The following is a 16,937-nucleotide window of genomic DNA, read 5'->3' on the forward strand; positions in this document are numbered from 1 at the left end:
TTATCACATTGAGAAGTGGACCGATGAGGATCTTTGTCTCTACAAGAAAAGATTTACATATTTACTTAGATGTATCAAGTTTCTTTTACATCAATGATTGGCATTCTATGGACATGATGAAAGTGAAGAGTCTAGCAACAGAAGCAACTTCATTGAACTTTTGAAGTTTCTTGCTAGAAATAGTGATGAAGTGAACAAGTATTCTTGAACAATGCTCCAAGTAATTGCACTTTGACTAGTAGCCCAAAGATACAAAAGCAAATTATTCATTGTTGTGCCATAGAAACTAGAAAAAAAATTAAAGAACTTGGTGATGAGCCCTATGCTTTTAGCCGATGAGACTACTGATATATCACATAAAGAATAACTATCTCTTTGCTTGCTTTATGTTGATAAACTTGGAAGGCCTTGTGAGCACTTCATTGGAGTTGTTCACGTATATGATACTATCTCTTTGTCACTTAAGGAAGCAATCAAAGGTTTACTTGTTAGTCATGGATTGAGTATGAGGTCAAGGTTATGATAGGGCTAGCGATATGAAAGGACATATTAAAGGGCTGAAAACATTAGTCATGCAAGAATCACTCCTGCATATTATATTCATTGCTTCAACTAATCACCATGCACGAAGCAAAGGCGATGGTTGGTGCTTCAACTAATTTTAGCCAATGCGTGCATGCGTGTATGAATCAAAGTGTATGTAGAAGTTGTTACATCATATTGCTGGTTTTCTTTCTGGAATGAAATGTAATATCCATACCCTTTGGCGTAAGAGTTGCAACATCATTACCTTATGATGACATGACCAAATTAAATAATCACAATTCGAGCTTGTGCTTATGTTGATCACAGCGTCAGCCTAATTGCTTATTCGTGTTGTGGTGCTATGTTTCCATATGTCCGTCATTCACATCAAGAAATAAAGGCTCACGTCTCTACCATGACCATTGTTTCAGTGCTCGTCGTCAACTGTTAATTGCTGAATTGAAGTGAGAAAGAGGTGACAGACTTATGTTCAGTGCAGAATTAGCACGACTTACTAAGTTACTATACAGATGGATTACACTTGTTGTTCTAAAAAAAAGATGGATTGCACTGGAATTCAGAAGTTCCTTTGCTGGCAGAACATTGTTTTAGTTCGGAGATTGTGGATATGATTGAGCGGCTCTCCTCTCATGTCCTGCCAGTTTCTTTTTTTTTAAAAAAAAAACAGTTGCATACTCAAAGTACGCTATAAGTAACAAATATTGAACAAGTGGAGCAAATTTCTCATAATCTGAAGACAGCAATATATGAGCACAGTTTCCATGGTGGAGTACACTGCTACAGCAGGAGTTCCATGCACTGCCTACTTGCCTATTGACGAACATGCAAGGTTTCTTGAATTCTAGAGACGAACAAAAAACAAACTAGCACATCGATCATCTATGCAATCTACTGCAACTGCAAAACAGTCTATGGTGATCTCACTGATGAGACCGACGAGACTGAGTTCTCGGAGGCACAGGACCCCACTCTTTTAATCGTCTTAAGTTGTGACTGATCCTGTGCTTCAAGCGCTTGATCATCTCCTTGGTCCACTCCTCCTCCTTCTCCTCCATGATCTGATATGTATCTGCTCCAACCAGTCGCTGATCTTCTCGAACTGTGAGAGAAGCGTCGATGTGTCGCTGCTGTGCTTCCACTTGTTCTCTACATCCAGTGCCTCCTCCACAAAATCCAGGAACCATGTTTGCATCTGCCCACACAAGTTCTTGGCAAGCTCAGCTGTCCTCTCCTTCGCCGTGCTCTTTGTCTTTGGTGCATTTGGCAAGCTCAGCTCGTGGACAAGATGAGGAACACCACCGACCCAGTACTTAGCTGATGATATCTCCACAGATGCCACAGACTCGGTGATGTTATTCCACTGGATAGTATCTTCGTAGACACTGAGGAAAGCATCAACTATTGGGAGTGGATCGGAGACCTTTGCCGAATTGCAGATTTCAGAGAATTCGCTGTGTGGGCAGCAGAAACGAACAAGAAATTAATCATCACACCACTAATTTCTGCTGCACAAATACAATATAATACAATACACTGGGCATTCCTTTAATCTGAATGGAATTGTTCATTGTGTTTGACTCGGATCTGGGTAAAAATAGATGTCTCTCTCTCTCTCTCTCTCTCTCTCTATATATATATATATATATATATATATATATATATATATACCTTTCATTCCTGAGAAGTGAATCGAAGATTGATGCCTCTTGCAGTACCCTAGCTGCAACAGTTGCTGCTGCGTCTCTTCCTTCAGTAAGTTCCTTTTGAATGTAGTAAGGAAATTATATTAGACAGAAAAAACTCAAGTGAGGAACTCTGTACCGCACGGAGATTGTGAGGCCAGCAACAAATTAAACTACAGCTGCCTACCTTCTTTCTGATTTCTGATGAATTCCTGCCGTCCCTTAGTCTCCTCGACTTTGCTTCCTGATCGATCATAGAGTCGACGAAGAATAAGTGTTTGATGAAAAGGCGCAGAATAATGTACCCTGAACAAGGACTAATATACTTTCTATTGTGATTGTGCTTCTTCAAAAAAAAAAAAACTTTATACTGTGCACGTGCAAAATGGTTATCCAGCAGCCAGGTTATACCGAGTAAAATGGAGAGAAAATAACCACAACTATGAACCAGAAATTGACTAATATAATACACCATTATGTAGCGCTAAAGTATATGTTTGAAACTTCAAACCAATTGTGTAATTGTGCAATAAGTTAAAATCGTAACCAGGGTGTTTTAGTTTTATACAGGTATACAATTTCAGAACAAATTTATATAAACAAATTCAGACTTAAACAATTTCGGCACCACGTTTTGACCGGAGCTTTTCTCCATGTATGTAATTTGTATTTGTAGTCGTCATAGACTCAGATAGCAGTGTAGCACCAAATTTGCAATTTAATTAAGAAAGGGGAAAGGTCAAATTTTTATACCTGGATCTTGGAGGGACGACGACTACCCCTGACCGGCGGCGTGGCAGTTTTCCCGGCGGAGCGACACGCCGACGAGGCAGCTTTCACGGACGATGACGACGACGTCGCCCCCGGCGTGCGGATGGCGCTGGCCAGCCGCGGGGCGCTTTTTCCAGCGAAGCGGGTGGGAGACCGCGCTAGCCAGGGGGCTTTCACGGACGACGACGACGACGTGCCCCAGAGCGGCCGCGCCGTCGCCCTCGGGGCTGCTGTTGTTTTCCCAGCGGAAGCGGAGGGAGACGGAGACGATGTCGCCAACCGCGAGGAGGCAGCGGCTTTCACGGACGACGGCAGCAGCGGGGACGCCGGCGTTTGACTGGCGGCGCGGGGTCGACGGCACCGCCGAGGGTGGCGGCGGTCCTCTTGACGGTGCCGGTGGTGGTGGTCTCCTTGTTCACGTTAGCGGCGTTGTTGGAAGCCATCTGGGCTGTCGCGGCCTGTGCGGTGGCGCGCTTCGTCGGCGGCGGCGGATCGAAGCGGTGCCGGTGGTGTTGGAGGTGGACGGCGAGCGGCCGGACTGAGGTGCGGGCGACGGCTGCTAGTGGATCTGCTTTATATTATATAATGAAGCAGGAAGGTCAGGTCAGGGTGTCGCTGGCCGAGTGAGTCGAGAGGCCTGCCTGCCTGCCTGCCTGAGACGAGGGAGAGCAGAGCGCCGCCGCGCCGCATGCACTCACTATTTTGAGGTGGTGGTTGTTACCGAGGGGAGCGGGCCTGCATGCGTGCCATGCAGAAGGGCAAGAGGATCGCGATCCATCCATTCCATTCCCATGCACACTGTGCCGTTATGGTTATGGGAACGTTAAGATTTTCATTCAAACATGCTTGATCAAGGAAAGGAGTTGTGATTACAGGGCACACGTATGGACGGACTGTCCTGTCCTGTCCATTCGTTCGTTCACATCAAAATTCAGGATCCCGACCGGCTGCCCAATAATTGTTTTGAAGAAATCTGTTAGAGCTATCACCTTAGCCCTTGTTTAGTTCATCCCGAAAACCAAAAAATTTTCAAGATTTTTCGTCATATCGAATCTTTCGCCACATGTATGAAACATTAAATATAGACAAAAATAAAAACTAATTACACAGTTTAACCGTAAATCAGGAGATAAATCTTTTGATCCTAATTAATCCATAATTAGACAATATTTACTACAAACAAACGAAAGTGCTACAGTAGCGAAATCCAAAATTCTTTCGCATCTACACAAGGCTTACCCTCATGCATGGCTCATGATCATCATTCCATTGACCTCCACCTGACGGATTGCAGCATGTCTTAGGCGCATCAATGCATGCATGAGCATGATGGAAATAAAAGCATTGTTGGCATCTCCTTCCCGAATTGTCAACAATAAAATCGGTCTCTGCACTCTGCAGTCCTAGTAGCACACCTGCATTTCTGTATGCATGTATTTCATTAAGTCGGTAGCAAGGAATATCATACAAGCAAGATGCCGCATTAGGTGATGCCGAAGAGGGAAACACCACACAGATAAAGACTCAAAGTAGCGCAACATTTTGAAAACCAATTCGCGACTGCAGGACACCGTTAGTGTAGCGATGTTTGAGGGTATTGGTTAAGCTAAACAACGATTACTACACCTATATCACTTTATAGCCCGATGCCTCGATATAGTTTCGTTATTAGCTGTTTTAGAAATATACCGCTAAACATCTTAACTCGCTGTATTTAAATAAGACGATTGATCCCTGGGCATAACAATACCACCACGGGATCTAGACGCAGGCACGTAATCAAAATTTGAAGCAAAAGATTAGGCGGCAAATAAGTTTTAGCTTTGAAAGAAGAGATGTCCTGAAGCTTAGATCCTATCGAAGGAGCAGCAGAGGTAACAGCGTCACAAACGATTGCTAAGCCTGGAACATTAATTCCTAAACAGAAAAAGTTCTTGAGTTGCTAAACATTTAACCGAAACAGACTCCGTGAGGCTGCAACACCGAGCAAGCCCCCAGACAGGTACGAGCTGAAACTTAAACACAACTACCACAAACTGACTGACGCCAACTAAACCATCAAGGACCAACACTGAACTCTTCCCAGCCAGAGCCAGGGGCCCATGGAAGAGTGACATACTCACTAGTCACTACTACTACAGATGGTACAAGATCAAGATCGATGCATGGAATTAACAAAAGCCCGGATACAGACAAATGACTGGCAGAACAGAGAGAACACCGTCTTCGGCGGCCTGCCGGAACGAAACAAAGCCTTTTTCCCATGCATCATTCAGCAACATCTGTCACCACGCCAATGGAGGCCGGCGAGCGGCAGCCTAGACCTGCTGCCGACACAAGCTTGCGGAGATCAGACACTCCCACTGGCAGTAGTTTGCTACGCGACAGGATGTCACGCTGCTTGTTGTTGGCTTGTTTCTTCATCAGGCTTGCAGAGACGGGCGACGGCGCGGGGTCGGGGTCGGCGTCGGCGACGACGATGGCGTTAACGTTCTTGGTCCTCTTGACGGCGGTCTCCTCGTTGGCGTTGGGACTGCAACTGCGAGCGGAGGTGGAAGAAGCCATGTGGGCTGTGGGGGCGGCGCGCCTCGTCGTCGGCGGGGGAGGTGCTGCGGTGTGCGCGGAGGCAGTGGATGCGGACGTCGGTGCGGGCGACGGCTGCTGGGCTGCTTTACGATGAAGCAGGAGGAGGGCCAGGGAGGGGTGTCGTGGGATGAGATCAGCGCCGCCGCGGCGGGCGCTTGCTTGCATTCCGGTGGTCTTTGCTGTTATGCTTACGCGAGGCGAGCGGCCCTTCATTCCCGGCCGGCCGCGTTCCAACTGCCAAGGCCGGCCCAATGCATGGGATCGGATCTGGGAAATGCATGCATGCATGCCTGCCGTTATGGTTGTGGACAGGTTCCTCGCTTCCTCTCCCTCCGATGGACTACTGTATATATATATGTAACGTCAAGAAGAATTTAACATGAAGTAGTTATGGAAACTCAAACGGCTCCAGGTGAAATTGTAGACATTTTACTACAATCTGTATGTAGTATACGTACGTAACTCTCGTGCGTGTTTGAAGAAAACAAAAACAAATAAAGAAGAATGTAAAAGCGCCCATCACATCAAATGTTTGGACATATACATGAAGTAACGAACGTATAGACTATTTACGAAACTAAAAATATGGCTAGAAAGTAATTTGCGAGACGAATCTTCTAAACCTAATTAGTTCATGATTAGACACTAATTGCAAAACACCCCCTTAATCTACTATATTCCCGGCCAAAACCTCTGTTCAATGTTAAAAACTGCATTGGACCATCCAACTGCCAGATGGTAATTAACCGGCACCTCATGGGTGTAGCTTTTCACTGGCACGGTGAGAGCTCCACCCAGGTCAGGATCAGCAACCTTCAGTAATCGGCGACCAGTGAAGAGTGACTACCACAGATGCTTGAGTAGCGCTAGAATAGGAGAGAGATGAAAGAAAAGTGACTCCAAACATTGCAGCTAGTGCTGCCAGCTCTAGAAAAATGAGGAGCGAAGCAAGTAGTTGCGTCGGTTCCAACCGGTGCCAGGTGAATATTTCTTCCTTCTTTGCTTCTTTCTCAACATCAGCTTTTACACACTGACACAGTACTTTATGGTGGATCCCATAGTGATTCTCACACTACAGCCCAAAACTTAACTGGGCACCACTCATAAATAGTAACCGGCACCACTCACATTGTGGAAGGCCTAATAATGAACATGAAACAACTGCATATTACAAATATAAACTACTACCATTAAATGCTTCACTAGTCAAAATATGTTCAATAGAACTTTTCTTAAAACGCAAGTATTGAATGCCAACTATGAGGACATAGTAGTAGGGACCGATCAGGGTCCTCACAAACATCCACGTTTAATTTCATTGTAGTTTAGAGCTCTGATTTACATTTTTCCTCCATTTATATGCTCAACGTTTTCATTTTACAGTCCAATTAGGATGCAACTGTTAGGCTACTGTAGCACTTTCGTTTTTATTTGACAAACATTGTCCAAACAAGGAGTAACTAGGCTCAAAAGATTCATCTTACAAATTACAGGTAAACTATGCAATTAGTTTTTATTTTTATCTATATTTAATGCTTCATGCATACGACCAAAGATTTGATGTGACGGGAAATCTTGAAAATTTTTGCGAACTAAACAATGGCGCTGTAGTGTCACTAGTTTACAGAAAGACATCACTGTTTTTTTGTTGTACTGCACACCCATCAAATGGGCTGAGTACCAAAGGATACCACTGCCTTGTGAAAACTTAAAAGCATGACTTGGGAGATCTCCAGAACATTTGACAAGATGACTTTTGCTTTACCGTTGCATAAAAAGAAAAAGTTACAGGCAGCAGCATGATTGTCTTTACCGTTGCATATGCCTTTTGCTTTGAAAGGGCATCATCATCTCAATCTGTGCCTGCACAGCTCTCAGTAAGACCGCTGACATCGACATATGGTCACAAACTCACAACAAATGCAAACTGAACCAAGAAATGGTGATAGCCTGGCTCTCTTCATAATCATACCCGACAGACCACACATAAGGCAATCTATAATGGTAATACGACAATTTATTCACATAACGAAACAAGTCATAAATTAGGCACCCCAAAAGAAAAGAAAGAACTGCACCAACAGGCTACATGATTGTGTAACCTTTAAATCTTAACAATTTGAAGAACCAATTGAACAGAAACTGCAAGCAGCGAGCTTCAGAGCATGAAGCATTCCCTCAACTCCTGGAAGAAACCGAGACAGAGCTCTCGAACGCAGACCCCATGTGGCTAATGACAAACCCATAGATCTTGCGCTTCAAGCACTCGATCTTCTCCTTGGTCCTCTCCTCCTCTGCAATCTTGCCTACTTGGTCCAACCAGTCGCTTATCTTCTTGAACTGTGAGAGGACCATCGTTATGTGGCTGCTGTGCTTTCCCTTGCTAGCGACGTTCTGATCTTCGAACAGGTGGAAGCCCACATCCAGTGCCTCATCTACAAAAGTCAGGAACCACGTATGCATCTCGCGCCACAAGACCTTGGCAAGCTCAGCTGTCTCACTCATGCTCTCGGTGTTACTCCATGTGCACCTCAGTGGAGAGCTTGGTGAGACCTTAGACTGCACCTTTGCTGAAACTCCATGTGTTGGCTTCTTTGACAGGCTTGTCCTTGGTGGTTCCACTGAAGATGCATTTGGCTTGTTGGTGCTCCCCGTCCGAGAGAAGGATCCAGTGGCACCGTTCAGCAGTTTGAGGACTTCAAGATCAGTGGCTAATGCAGCGCCAACCCAATGCTTAGTTGATTTCTCGAAGGATTCCTCTTCCGCCCCATTGGTCACCACAGACTCAGCGATGGTCTTCCATTTGAGAGTATCCTCATAGACAACCAGGAAAAGATCAACTGTTGGAAATGGATTGGAGACCTTTGACGAAGCGCAGATTTCAGAGAACTTGCTGTAGGCAGAAATAAACAAGATATTATCACACCACTTTTCGGCTGAACAATAGGCAGAAATAAACAAGATACTATCATCACACCACTTTTCTGCTGAACAAATGCATTGGTTTTGTTTTTAGACTGGGAAATTACATGTCTCCAAATACCTTATATTCCTGATTACAGATTCAGAGACCAAAACAAGATACTATCATCACACCACTTTTCTGCTGAACAAATGCATTGGTTTTGTTTTTAGACTGGGAAATTACATGTCTCCAAATACCTTATATTCCTGATTACAGATTCAGAGACCAATGCCTCTTGCAGGGCGCTAGCTGCAGCAGTTGCTGCTAAATCTCTCCGTTCAAAAGCTTCCTGAAATTTGGTAGAAACTATATTATAAACTCAAGTCAAGTCAGGAACACTAAATGGAGTCTGAGGCAGTGAACTAAACTTGCTTACCTTTCCTATTTTTGAGAGCTTATCAGGAAGTGCATCCAACTGAATGCTGCCGTCAGTCCATTTAGGATCATGAAGTATAATTTTTGGGGCTGTGGTTTTTGCCTTTACTAAGGTAGATTCTATCTTCTTACGATGCTTTGGCCTCTCATCAACAGATGAATCGTCATTACTGGAGTGTTCCATTGTAGCATCACTTAGTCGCCTCGACATTGCTTCCTGATGATAGAGACAAAGAAGAAATGTTTACTCCACAGGCACAAAACATTCTGCTGTACACTACGAGGACACGACTTTCTGTTGTACACAGGCAAAATGGTTATCCAACCATGCTACCAAATGATATGCAAGAATAAAAAAATCAGTACTCTGAACCTGAAAAATGACTAATACACCATTCTAAATATATGTAGCTATATGATTGAAATTCCAAACTAACTGTATTAGTTATGATCGTGGCACCATGTGCTTGGAATTTTTCTTTCAAGTAATTTGTAATTGTAGCACCAGATTTGCAAATTAAGAAACCAATGCAACAGAACTGTTCGCAGTACATATCCATTTGAAAATGGTTATTACTGAAAGGATCATAGTTAACCACGGTTATGATTTCTGAGCCAACAATTAAGGTTGCAGTCACTTCATACTTCAGTTTTTTTCTTTTCCTCAACATTGTTTCTTTGTCTAGTATCCTATCCATATCCAACACCATCTAGCTATGTCAGATCTTAATTTGCATAACCGAATCTGACCAAGACTATGATCCTATGAATCAAGTATGATGTTCAATGTTCATGGTTAAGTCATACTTTGGGTTTTCAAAAGCATGAATTTGGCAGTCATCCATTTATAATCCCATCTGAGTGTACCTTGCAAGATCTTCCGTTTGAACAACAATACAACACAACTAAATGTCTACAGTATACCTTCAAGTTCAAGCTCATATTCAATTAACACGGTTTTAACTTCAGGAAACAGTTATTTACAACTACTATTCCAGTCACAATGCAGGCAGTGACAAAATTATGTTCCTCGAATTATCAGATGGTTATCTTGACAGTCTAGCAAGTACGATGTCCCAAATGTATAACACAATAATGTAGTAACACTGTAACAGAGGATCCATACCTGAGTCCTGAGGATGGAATCCTTGTCCACCTTGGCCTTCGACTTCATCACAGACCCTGCCCCCGCCGTCCCAAGCGAAACCGTGGGATCGTCCCAGCTCTTCCTCCCGGGCTTGGCAGCCGACCCGCTCCCCAAATCCGTCATCTTGGAGATCCCGGCCACCAGCACCCCAACCTTCTTCTTTCCCGTGCCTTCCCCAGACAGCCGGCGCGAGCTAGGCGACAGGGACGCCCGCCTCCCGCAACCAACGGCCGGAGACGCGGCGCCCCTCCTCCCTCCGGCCGGCGACGGCTGGCGGTACCTGGACGGCACGATGATCGCCGGCTCCCTCACGACCCTCCGGTTCTCCTCCCTGGCGGCGACGAGGCTCGGCACCACGCACTTGGACGGCGCCGGCGACGTGGCCCGCGGCGTGCCCCTGACCGCGGGCGAGGACGCCCGCGACGCGCTTTTGCCAACCGAGGGAGACGACGCCCGAGAGGCCGCGGAGTGCTTGGCGGCGGGCGACGGATCTCGCTGCTTGGACGACGGCGGCGCCGGGGACGAGAACCGGCGCTTGACGGGATGCTGCGGCGCGGGGTCGGCGACGGCGTTCTTGGGACCCAGGACGGTCCTCTTGACGGCGGCGGTGTCGTTGGCGTCCGGAGTGAAGGAGGCGGAGGAGCTGCAGTTGGAGGAGGACGGCATGAGAGGCGGCGCGGCGTCGGCGGGGGACGCGGCGGGCTGGACGACGTAGCCGCGTGCGCAGGGGGCGGGTCGGGCGACGAGAGGCTCAGGCTTGCCGACGCAGGGGAGTGGGCGCGAGGACGGGACGGTGCGGAGCCCCACGGCGCGCGGGACGGGGCGCGCGAAGCGGAGGCGGTCGAGGTGGACGAGGTGGCCGACGAGCTGCGGGCGGGCGGCGGCCAGCAGCGCGTCGGCGTCGGCTGGTGGGACCTGGACGTAGGTGCAGTGGAGGCCGTCGGAGAGGTTGAGGAGGACGCCGTTGGAGGGCGGCGCGGCGAGGAGCGGGGAGTCGGAGGTGGACGCCGTGAGCGCGGGCACCACCGCCGTCACCTGCAGCACGGGCGAGCGGTGCTCCCCCGCCACGCGCTCCTCCGTGTGCATCGCATGTAGTAGCCGTAGTAGCACCCCCTGCGTCACCGTCGCCATGGCTGGTGGGAGGTGAGGAGGAGGGATTTGGGTTTGGGGGGGGGGATTTTGTTTGGGGAGGGAGGGGAGGAGGTGGAGAGATTTGGGGGGCGCGTGAGTGGCGTGGCGTGAGTGATGGAGAGAGACGTTGGAGTGTAGTGAAGGCCTGAAGGGAGAGGAGGAGGAGGAGGAGGAGGAGGAGGAGGGTCCGTTGGTTGGTTTCAAATTTCAAACGCCCCGCCTGTGGGCTGAGCGGCGGGACGGAGAGGCAGACAGGTGGGGTCCAGTGGGTCACATTCTCGCTGGGCCATGATATCTAATGGGCCTAAAGAGGACCCTTGCTGCGTTTACTGCTAAGTATTTGAAGGCCCACGAAGGAATCGATGGGCTCCGCCAAATCGGATCAAGGTAAGGGCAATACTTCAGTTTATTGGTTCTTGTGCATGAGTTGGTTGTAAACTTACCGGTGGCTTTAGTGCCGGTCCACCGTCCAAACACAATCCAACGGTTTGAAAAGATTTGCCCTATTCTTTTTGACGCCCCGTGCTCTTCTTCTCTGTCTCCATCCTCGGGGTCAACGCCGTTGGCACGGAGCAGGGCGAGGCGGTCCTGAGTGTGGAGCGTTTTAGTGGGGTCTCATTTCCAGTGGTCTCATATCAATACTTTTTCTTAAGACTGCAAGCCTCATTTCCAGTGGTCTAAGGCCCTTCATCCATCTCATCGAATCTTTGGACACATGCATGGAACATCAAACGTAGATAAAAAAATAAACTAATTACACAGTTTGGTTGAAAATCTCGAAACAAATTTTTTTAGCCTAGTTAGTCCATAATTAGCCTTAAGTGCTACAGTAACCCACATGTGCTAATGTTAGATTAATTATGCTTAATAGATTTGTCTTGCAGTTCCAGACGAGCTATGTAATTTTTTTTATTAGTTTCTAAAAACCCCTCCCGACATCCTTCCGACACATCCGATATGACACCTAAAAAATTTTCATCTACAATCTAATCTAAACAGGCCCTAATATCAAAATCTATTTAGTTTGACTTTTCATGATTACAGTACACACTTATTATTCTGGGACACTCGTGTCAGAACAGATTCCGTCGAGTTACTATGCACAGACACGCGTATGGTGCATGCACGACAAAGCTGTGTCCAACCATGTATTAGGCCGGCGCCGCATGCCACTATCTCTATCAATTCGGAAACGTGAATCTAGAGCAAATTCATTCGTTCATACGGTGGTCCTTGGACACGTTTGTTTTCAGCCGTCCACGTACGTTTGAAACGCATTGAAAAGGCAGCCGAGAATCGACATGTTTTTGTCAAGAAAATCTCTCCAATCTCAATCGGCTACTAGAAAAAAAAGGTGTGCACAGGTCTCGCAGGAACAGACATCACTAGTGCCTTCTGAAAATGACAATACTGAGATGGACGCTCAGACCGTCATCAGACGACTGAGGCCTTGTTCATTTTGTAAAAAATTTTAGCTTCGGGTACTGTAGCACTTTCGTTTGTTTGTGGCAAATGTTATCCAATCATAGACTAACTAAGAGTCAAAAGATTCTTCTCGCGATTTACAGATAAACTGTGTAATTAGTTTTTATTTTTATCTATATTTAATGTTTCATGTGTTGTAAGATTCGATGGAGAATCTTGAAAATTTTTGGTAGTTTTTGGGAACTAAACAAGGCCTGGCTACTACAAGAGGAGACCAGTCGTTTGAAACGGCTTAAATTTTAGAAGCTCTTACAAATTGTAAGAACTTTTTTTTTTTTGAAAAGTTACCTTTTTGAATGAAGAAGTAAAAGCCGTCAAGTCACTCTTTAGCGGAACAATGTTTTTCTCTTATAATATTTCAGTATCAACATAAGCCAAATTGGCGTTAGATTAGACGTGACAATATTTCAATATCAGCATATGAATGTTAGCATGGAATATATACTCTGATGGAGTATATTAATTCACCTCTGAAACTTAGGCCTTGTTTAGTTCCTCAAAATTTTTGCAAAATTTTTCAGATTCCTCGTCACATCGAATCTTTAGACGTATGCATGAAGTATTAAATATAGATGAAAATAAAAACTAATTATACAGTTTGGTCGAAATTGACGAGACGAATCTTTTGAGCCTAGTTAGTCTATGATTGGACAATATTTGTCACATACAAACGAAAGAGATACTGTAGCAATTTTGGAAAAAATTTAGGAAGTAAACAAGGCCTTAAGTTGCACGCAGGATTAGGGCCTCCCGGTGGTGTGTCCACAGATGTTAGGCTCTCCAGCAGGCTGCAAACATGCATGAATGGAGAAGAGAATACTACTGATAGTACAGTGCAGGCTTCGATGTATGTCAGCAAATAGAAATGGGCAGTGTTCAGAATTGAGCCGGATCAGCAGAAGCACTGCAAAATGTGCATACAGTAAATCCATGCATCACTGAATTGGAAAGCCAGAGATTGTTGAACAGAGCAGGCATCAAATAGTGATGGAATGGAAGGATGCATTAACTGAAGCTCTGATCAAAGCTACATCCTTGTGTCAATCCACTAATCCTCGTCTAAATATATAATTCAGCTGGCATCATGGTATCACAGATACAACGGCCGTATATACAATCGGCATCCAGTACTTGAAACTAGCTACTCTCTACCTAGTTATACTTGCATGATCACCACTGTTTCTGTATCCTTGCTGATCGTCGCCTTGTTTTCCTGGAATTCAAGAGTCCAGAACAGGGATGGCTGACTGAATCTGATGATACAGGCGCACTAGCTAGGCGCCGGGCGCCGGAGATGCACCTGCTTGCTCGACTCTGCTCATGCTCACAGCCTGGCCGGGGCAGCCGGGAAGGTCAGGTGCGGCGGTGCCTGCGCGGACAGGGTCACAGCCTCACAGGGACAGAGGTGGTGCATGCTCTGGTCTGCTCGAGTGCTCGACACAGCATGGCATGGCGTCGCCGGCGGCAGCTTATTAGTTACTAAAACTACGCCGACCACGTCCGGCGCAGCAGGGACGGCCGCCGCGCCGACACCGAGCCGGCGGCGGCGAACATCTCGTCGAGGGCGATGACGAGCGCCATGGCGAGCGGCGCGCCGATGCGTGGCCCGGCCACGAGGCGGAACACGTCGTCCCCGACGCGCTCCTTCCGGCGCACCTCGGCCACGGCGTCCCCGCGCGCGTCCCGCACCGCGCACGCCCGCGCGCCGTACGAGCCCTCCACCACGTACGCCTCGCCGCCGGACGCCTGCAGCGGCGTCACGTACGCCAGCGGCGCCTTGCCGTTGAAGGCGCCGAGGAGGGCGGGGCGGGCGCGGCGCACGGACAGGAAAGGCTTGGGCTTGGGCTTGTGCTCGGCCCGGCATCCCGCCGCGGCGTCGCCGTCGAAGATGAGCCAGTGGTCCGGCGCCAGGCCCAGGCTCGTGAGCCTGCTGCGGCGGCGCACGGTGAGCAGCGGCGTGCCGGACACGTCCATGAGCACCACATCGGTGGTGCGCCAAGGCCGCCGCCGCAGCCCGCGGCGGGCGGAGTCGTAGCAGTCGACGCGGAAGGCGAGGGCGCCCGACGCGTCGAAGACGGTGAAGCCGGAGCAGCTGAGGAGCAGCGACTTGCGCCACACCGTCAGCACCGCCGGCCGCTCCTGGTCGTCCTGGTGGTGGTGCTCGGCCCCGCGGCTGCTGGTAGTGGTCGCGGCGGCGGCGGGCTCCGGCACGATGGCGTTGGGGCGCGCCCTCGCCATTGTGTTGCTACTGCTGCTCTGTTCTATTTGTTTGTTCTCGCTGTTCGTTGTCCCTGGAGTTTGGGGAGGAAGATGGAGCAGATCAGGTCGAGCATGGAAGGGTTGGATTGGATTGGAGGAGAGGGGGAGGGATTTGTAGACAGTGGTGGTGGATAGGGCTTGGCCAAATGGACGAATGGCCGGCCATGGGGAGTTGGAGGGGAAGGCGAAGACGATCGAGAGAGACGGCGACAAAGGCGGGTGGTGAGTGACTGACCCGCGTAGTCATGCATGCTGCAGTAATTACCACAGCTTGTGAGCCTGACCGTGACAAAGGAGGAGGGAGGGAGATTTTTCTTTTAGGCCTGGTTCAGTTTGTGAAATTTTTTAGATTTCGTTTCGTTTATTTGTGGTAAATATTGTCCAATCATAAACTAACTAAGGTCAAAAGATTTGTCTCGCAATTTACAGGCAAACTGTGTAATTAGTTTTTGTTTTCGTCTATATTTAGTGCTTCATGCATGTGCCGCAAGATTGGATGTGACGGGAAATCTAAAAATTTTGGGAACTAAACAAGGCAGAGGATGCCATTTTTTTGATAGAAAGTACCTGCAGATGAATCACGCTTGATATTTTTTTTTACTTTGAAACGGCAAAGGATGTCAATTTTTTAATAGATCTTTGAGATACAATATTACTCTCTATGTATAGGATTTAGAAGTTGGACAGTGACACGGTCTCCGAAGCACAACTCTGATCTCTTATTTTTTTTATAAAAGTATTTTTTAAGATAAATCTATTCATATAATTTTTATATTTGCAAACTCAACAATTTAAAAGTTATTGATAATTTATGTTTTTAATGTTTGACTTAAATCTTGTTCAAAATAACTTCTAAATTCTATACAGAGGAAGTACGTAGTGATAGTACAGAATGAAACTTAGATTCCGACGAAATAAATTTCCTAAGCATATATACTATGTCTATCAACCTAGCTGCCCCCACATTTTTTTGAAAAAACATCTAATATATATATATATATATATATATATATATATATATATATATATATATATATATATATATATATATATATATAATATCCTTTAATAATATGTACATGTATAATATATTATTATATATAATTGCTAGTCTGCTTAGCCCATACAACAGCCTCAACACTCTACATTCACAACTATTTTATCATCGTTTAGTAATCTAATTATGTTAAGTCCATATTGATAAACTATATTATTTGTGTCCGTATCCTATGATTAAAATCCTAAATCCACCACTGATATTTAAGGGAATAAATTATCTATATAGATGGCAACCAATACAACGACAACAAGAAGACCAAAAAATTCTAAATGGATGACAGTGAGAAAAGTCTAGAATTTTTTTTTGACGAAACTAAAGTCTAGAATTTTTCATGGTAATGGAAAAGTTATTACAGGTTTGAGTGGGATTCTCTCTAGTTTGAGAGATGGACTATCCACTTACAGTTCTCACCCAGTCACTGTGTTAAAGTCTGATCTAGAAATTGTCAGTGTGAGGTCAACAAAGGGCATCGCACGCGTCCTGCTTGGCTGCTTCTACAGTCCCATGTAAAGCCTTTTGCTACCGTCACGCTTCAAAATGTTCAAGGTGCCACGCAGCCAACTCCTTTTTGTTTGCCGCCATACATTCCCCTGTTGCTTTTAATTCGGTCAAGAAAACAAATGGATGGATGATGGCTGCTTTCAGCTTTCTCTCGGGATCTCTGCTGACGCGTGTATGGAGCCATGGAATTGCCGGAACGCACTTGGATTCATTCTCTGACTGATGAGTGTAGCTAGCCGCCGTCCGTTCTTCTTTTCCAATGCTCACCATCATATGAGCTAGCTTAGCTACTGTTGGAGTTCCGTTCAAATCCACTCTACCTTTTATTTGTCTTGTTTTTTTCTCATTGCTACCTGTTGATCAACAAACAACCATGCATGGGGAAAGGCCTATCTGGATATATCTGCTGCACTATTATATATATATAGT

The 16,937-nt window shown here is 46.4% G+C and overlaps 3 protein-coding genes across 3 annotated transcripts; all 3 read right to left on the bottom strand.

Moving 5' to 3' along the window:
• Positions 1,283-3,689, bottom strand: LOC8083019 (collagen alpha-1(XXVII) chain). Its single transcript, XM_002450117.2, has 5 exons — positions 3,641-3,689; positions 2,982-3,409; positions 2,416-2,472; positions 2,215-2,306; positions 1,283-1,997 (listed from the first exon to the last, which is right to left on the bottom strand). The coding sequence occupies exons 1-5, from the start codon at positions 3,687-3,689 to the stop codon at positions 1,565-1,567; spliced, it is 1,059 nt and encodes a 352-aa protein (XP_002450162.2). The 3' UTR covers positions 1,283-1,564.
• LOC8083020 lies at positions 7,514-11,304 on the bottom strand. Its single transcript, XM_002450118.2, has 4 exons — positions 10,052-11,304; positions 8,927-9,142; positions 8,748-8,839; positions 7,514-8,478 (listed from the first exon to the last, which is right to left on the bottom strand). The coding sequence occupies exons 1-4, from the start codon at positions 11,201-11,203 to the stop codon at positions 7,764-7,766; spliced, it is 2,175 nt and encodes a 724-aa protein (XP_002450163.2). The 5' UTR covers positions 11,204-11,304; the 3' UTR covers positions 7,514-7,763.
• LOC8083021 (protein LURP-one-related 8) lies at positions 13,647-15,196 on the bottom strand. Its single transcript, XM_002450119.2, has one exon. The coding sequence runs from the start codon at positions 14,924-14,926 to the stop codon at positions 14,174-14,176; it is 753 nt and encodes a 250-aa protein (XP_002450164.1). The 5' UTR covers positions 14,927-15,196; the 3' UTR covers positions 13,647-14,173.

The sequence above is a fragment of the Sorghum bicolor genome, chromosome 5, assembly GCF_000003195.3.
Source record: "Sorghum bicolor cultivar BTx623 chromosome 5, Sorghum_bicolor_NCBIv3, whole genome shotgun sequence".
NCBI classification, from domain to species: Eukaryota; Viridiplantae; Streptophyta; class Magnoliopsida; order Poales; family Poaceae; genus Sorghum; species Sorghum bicolor.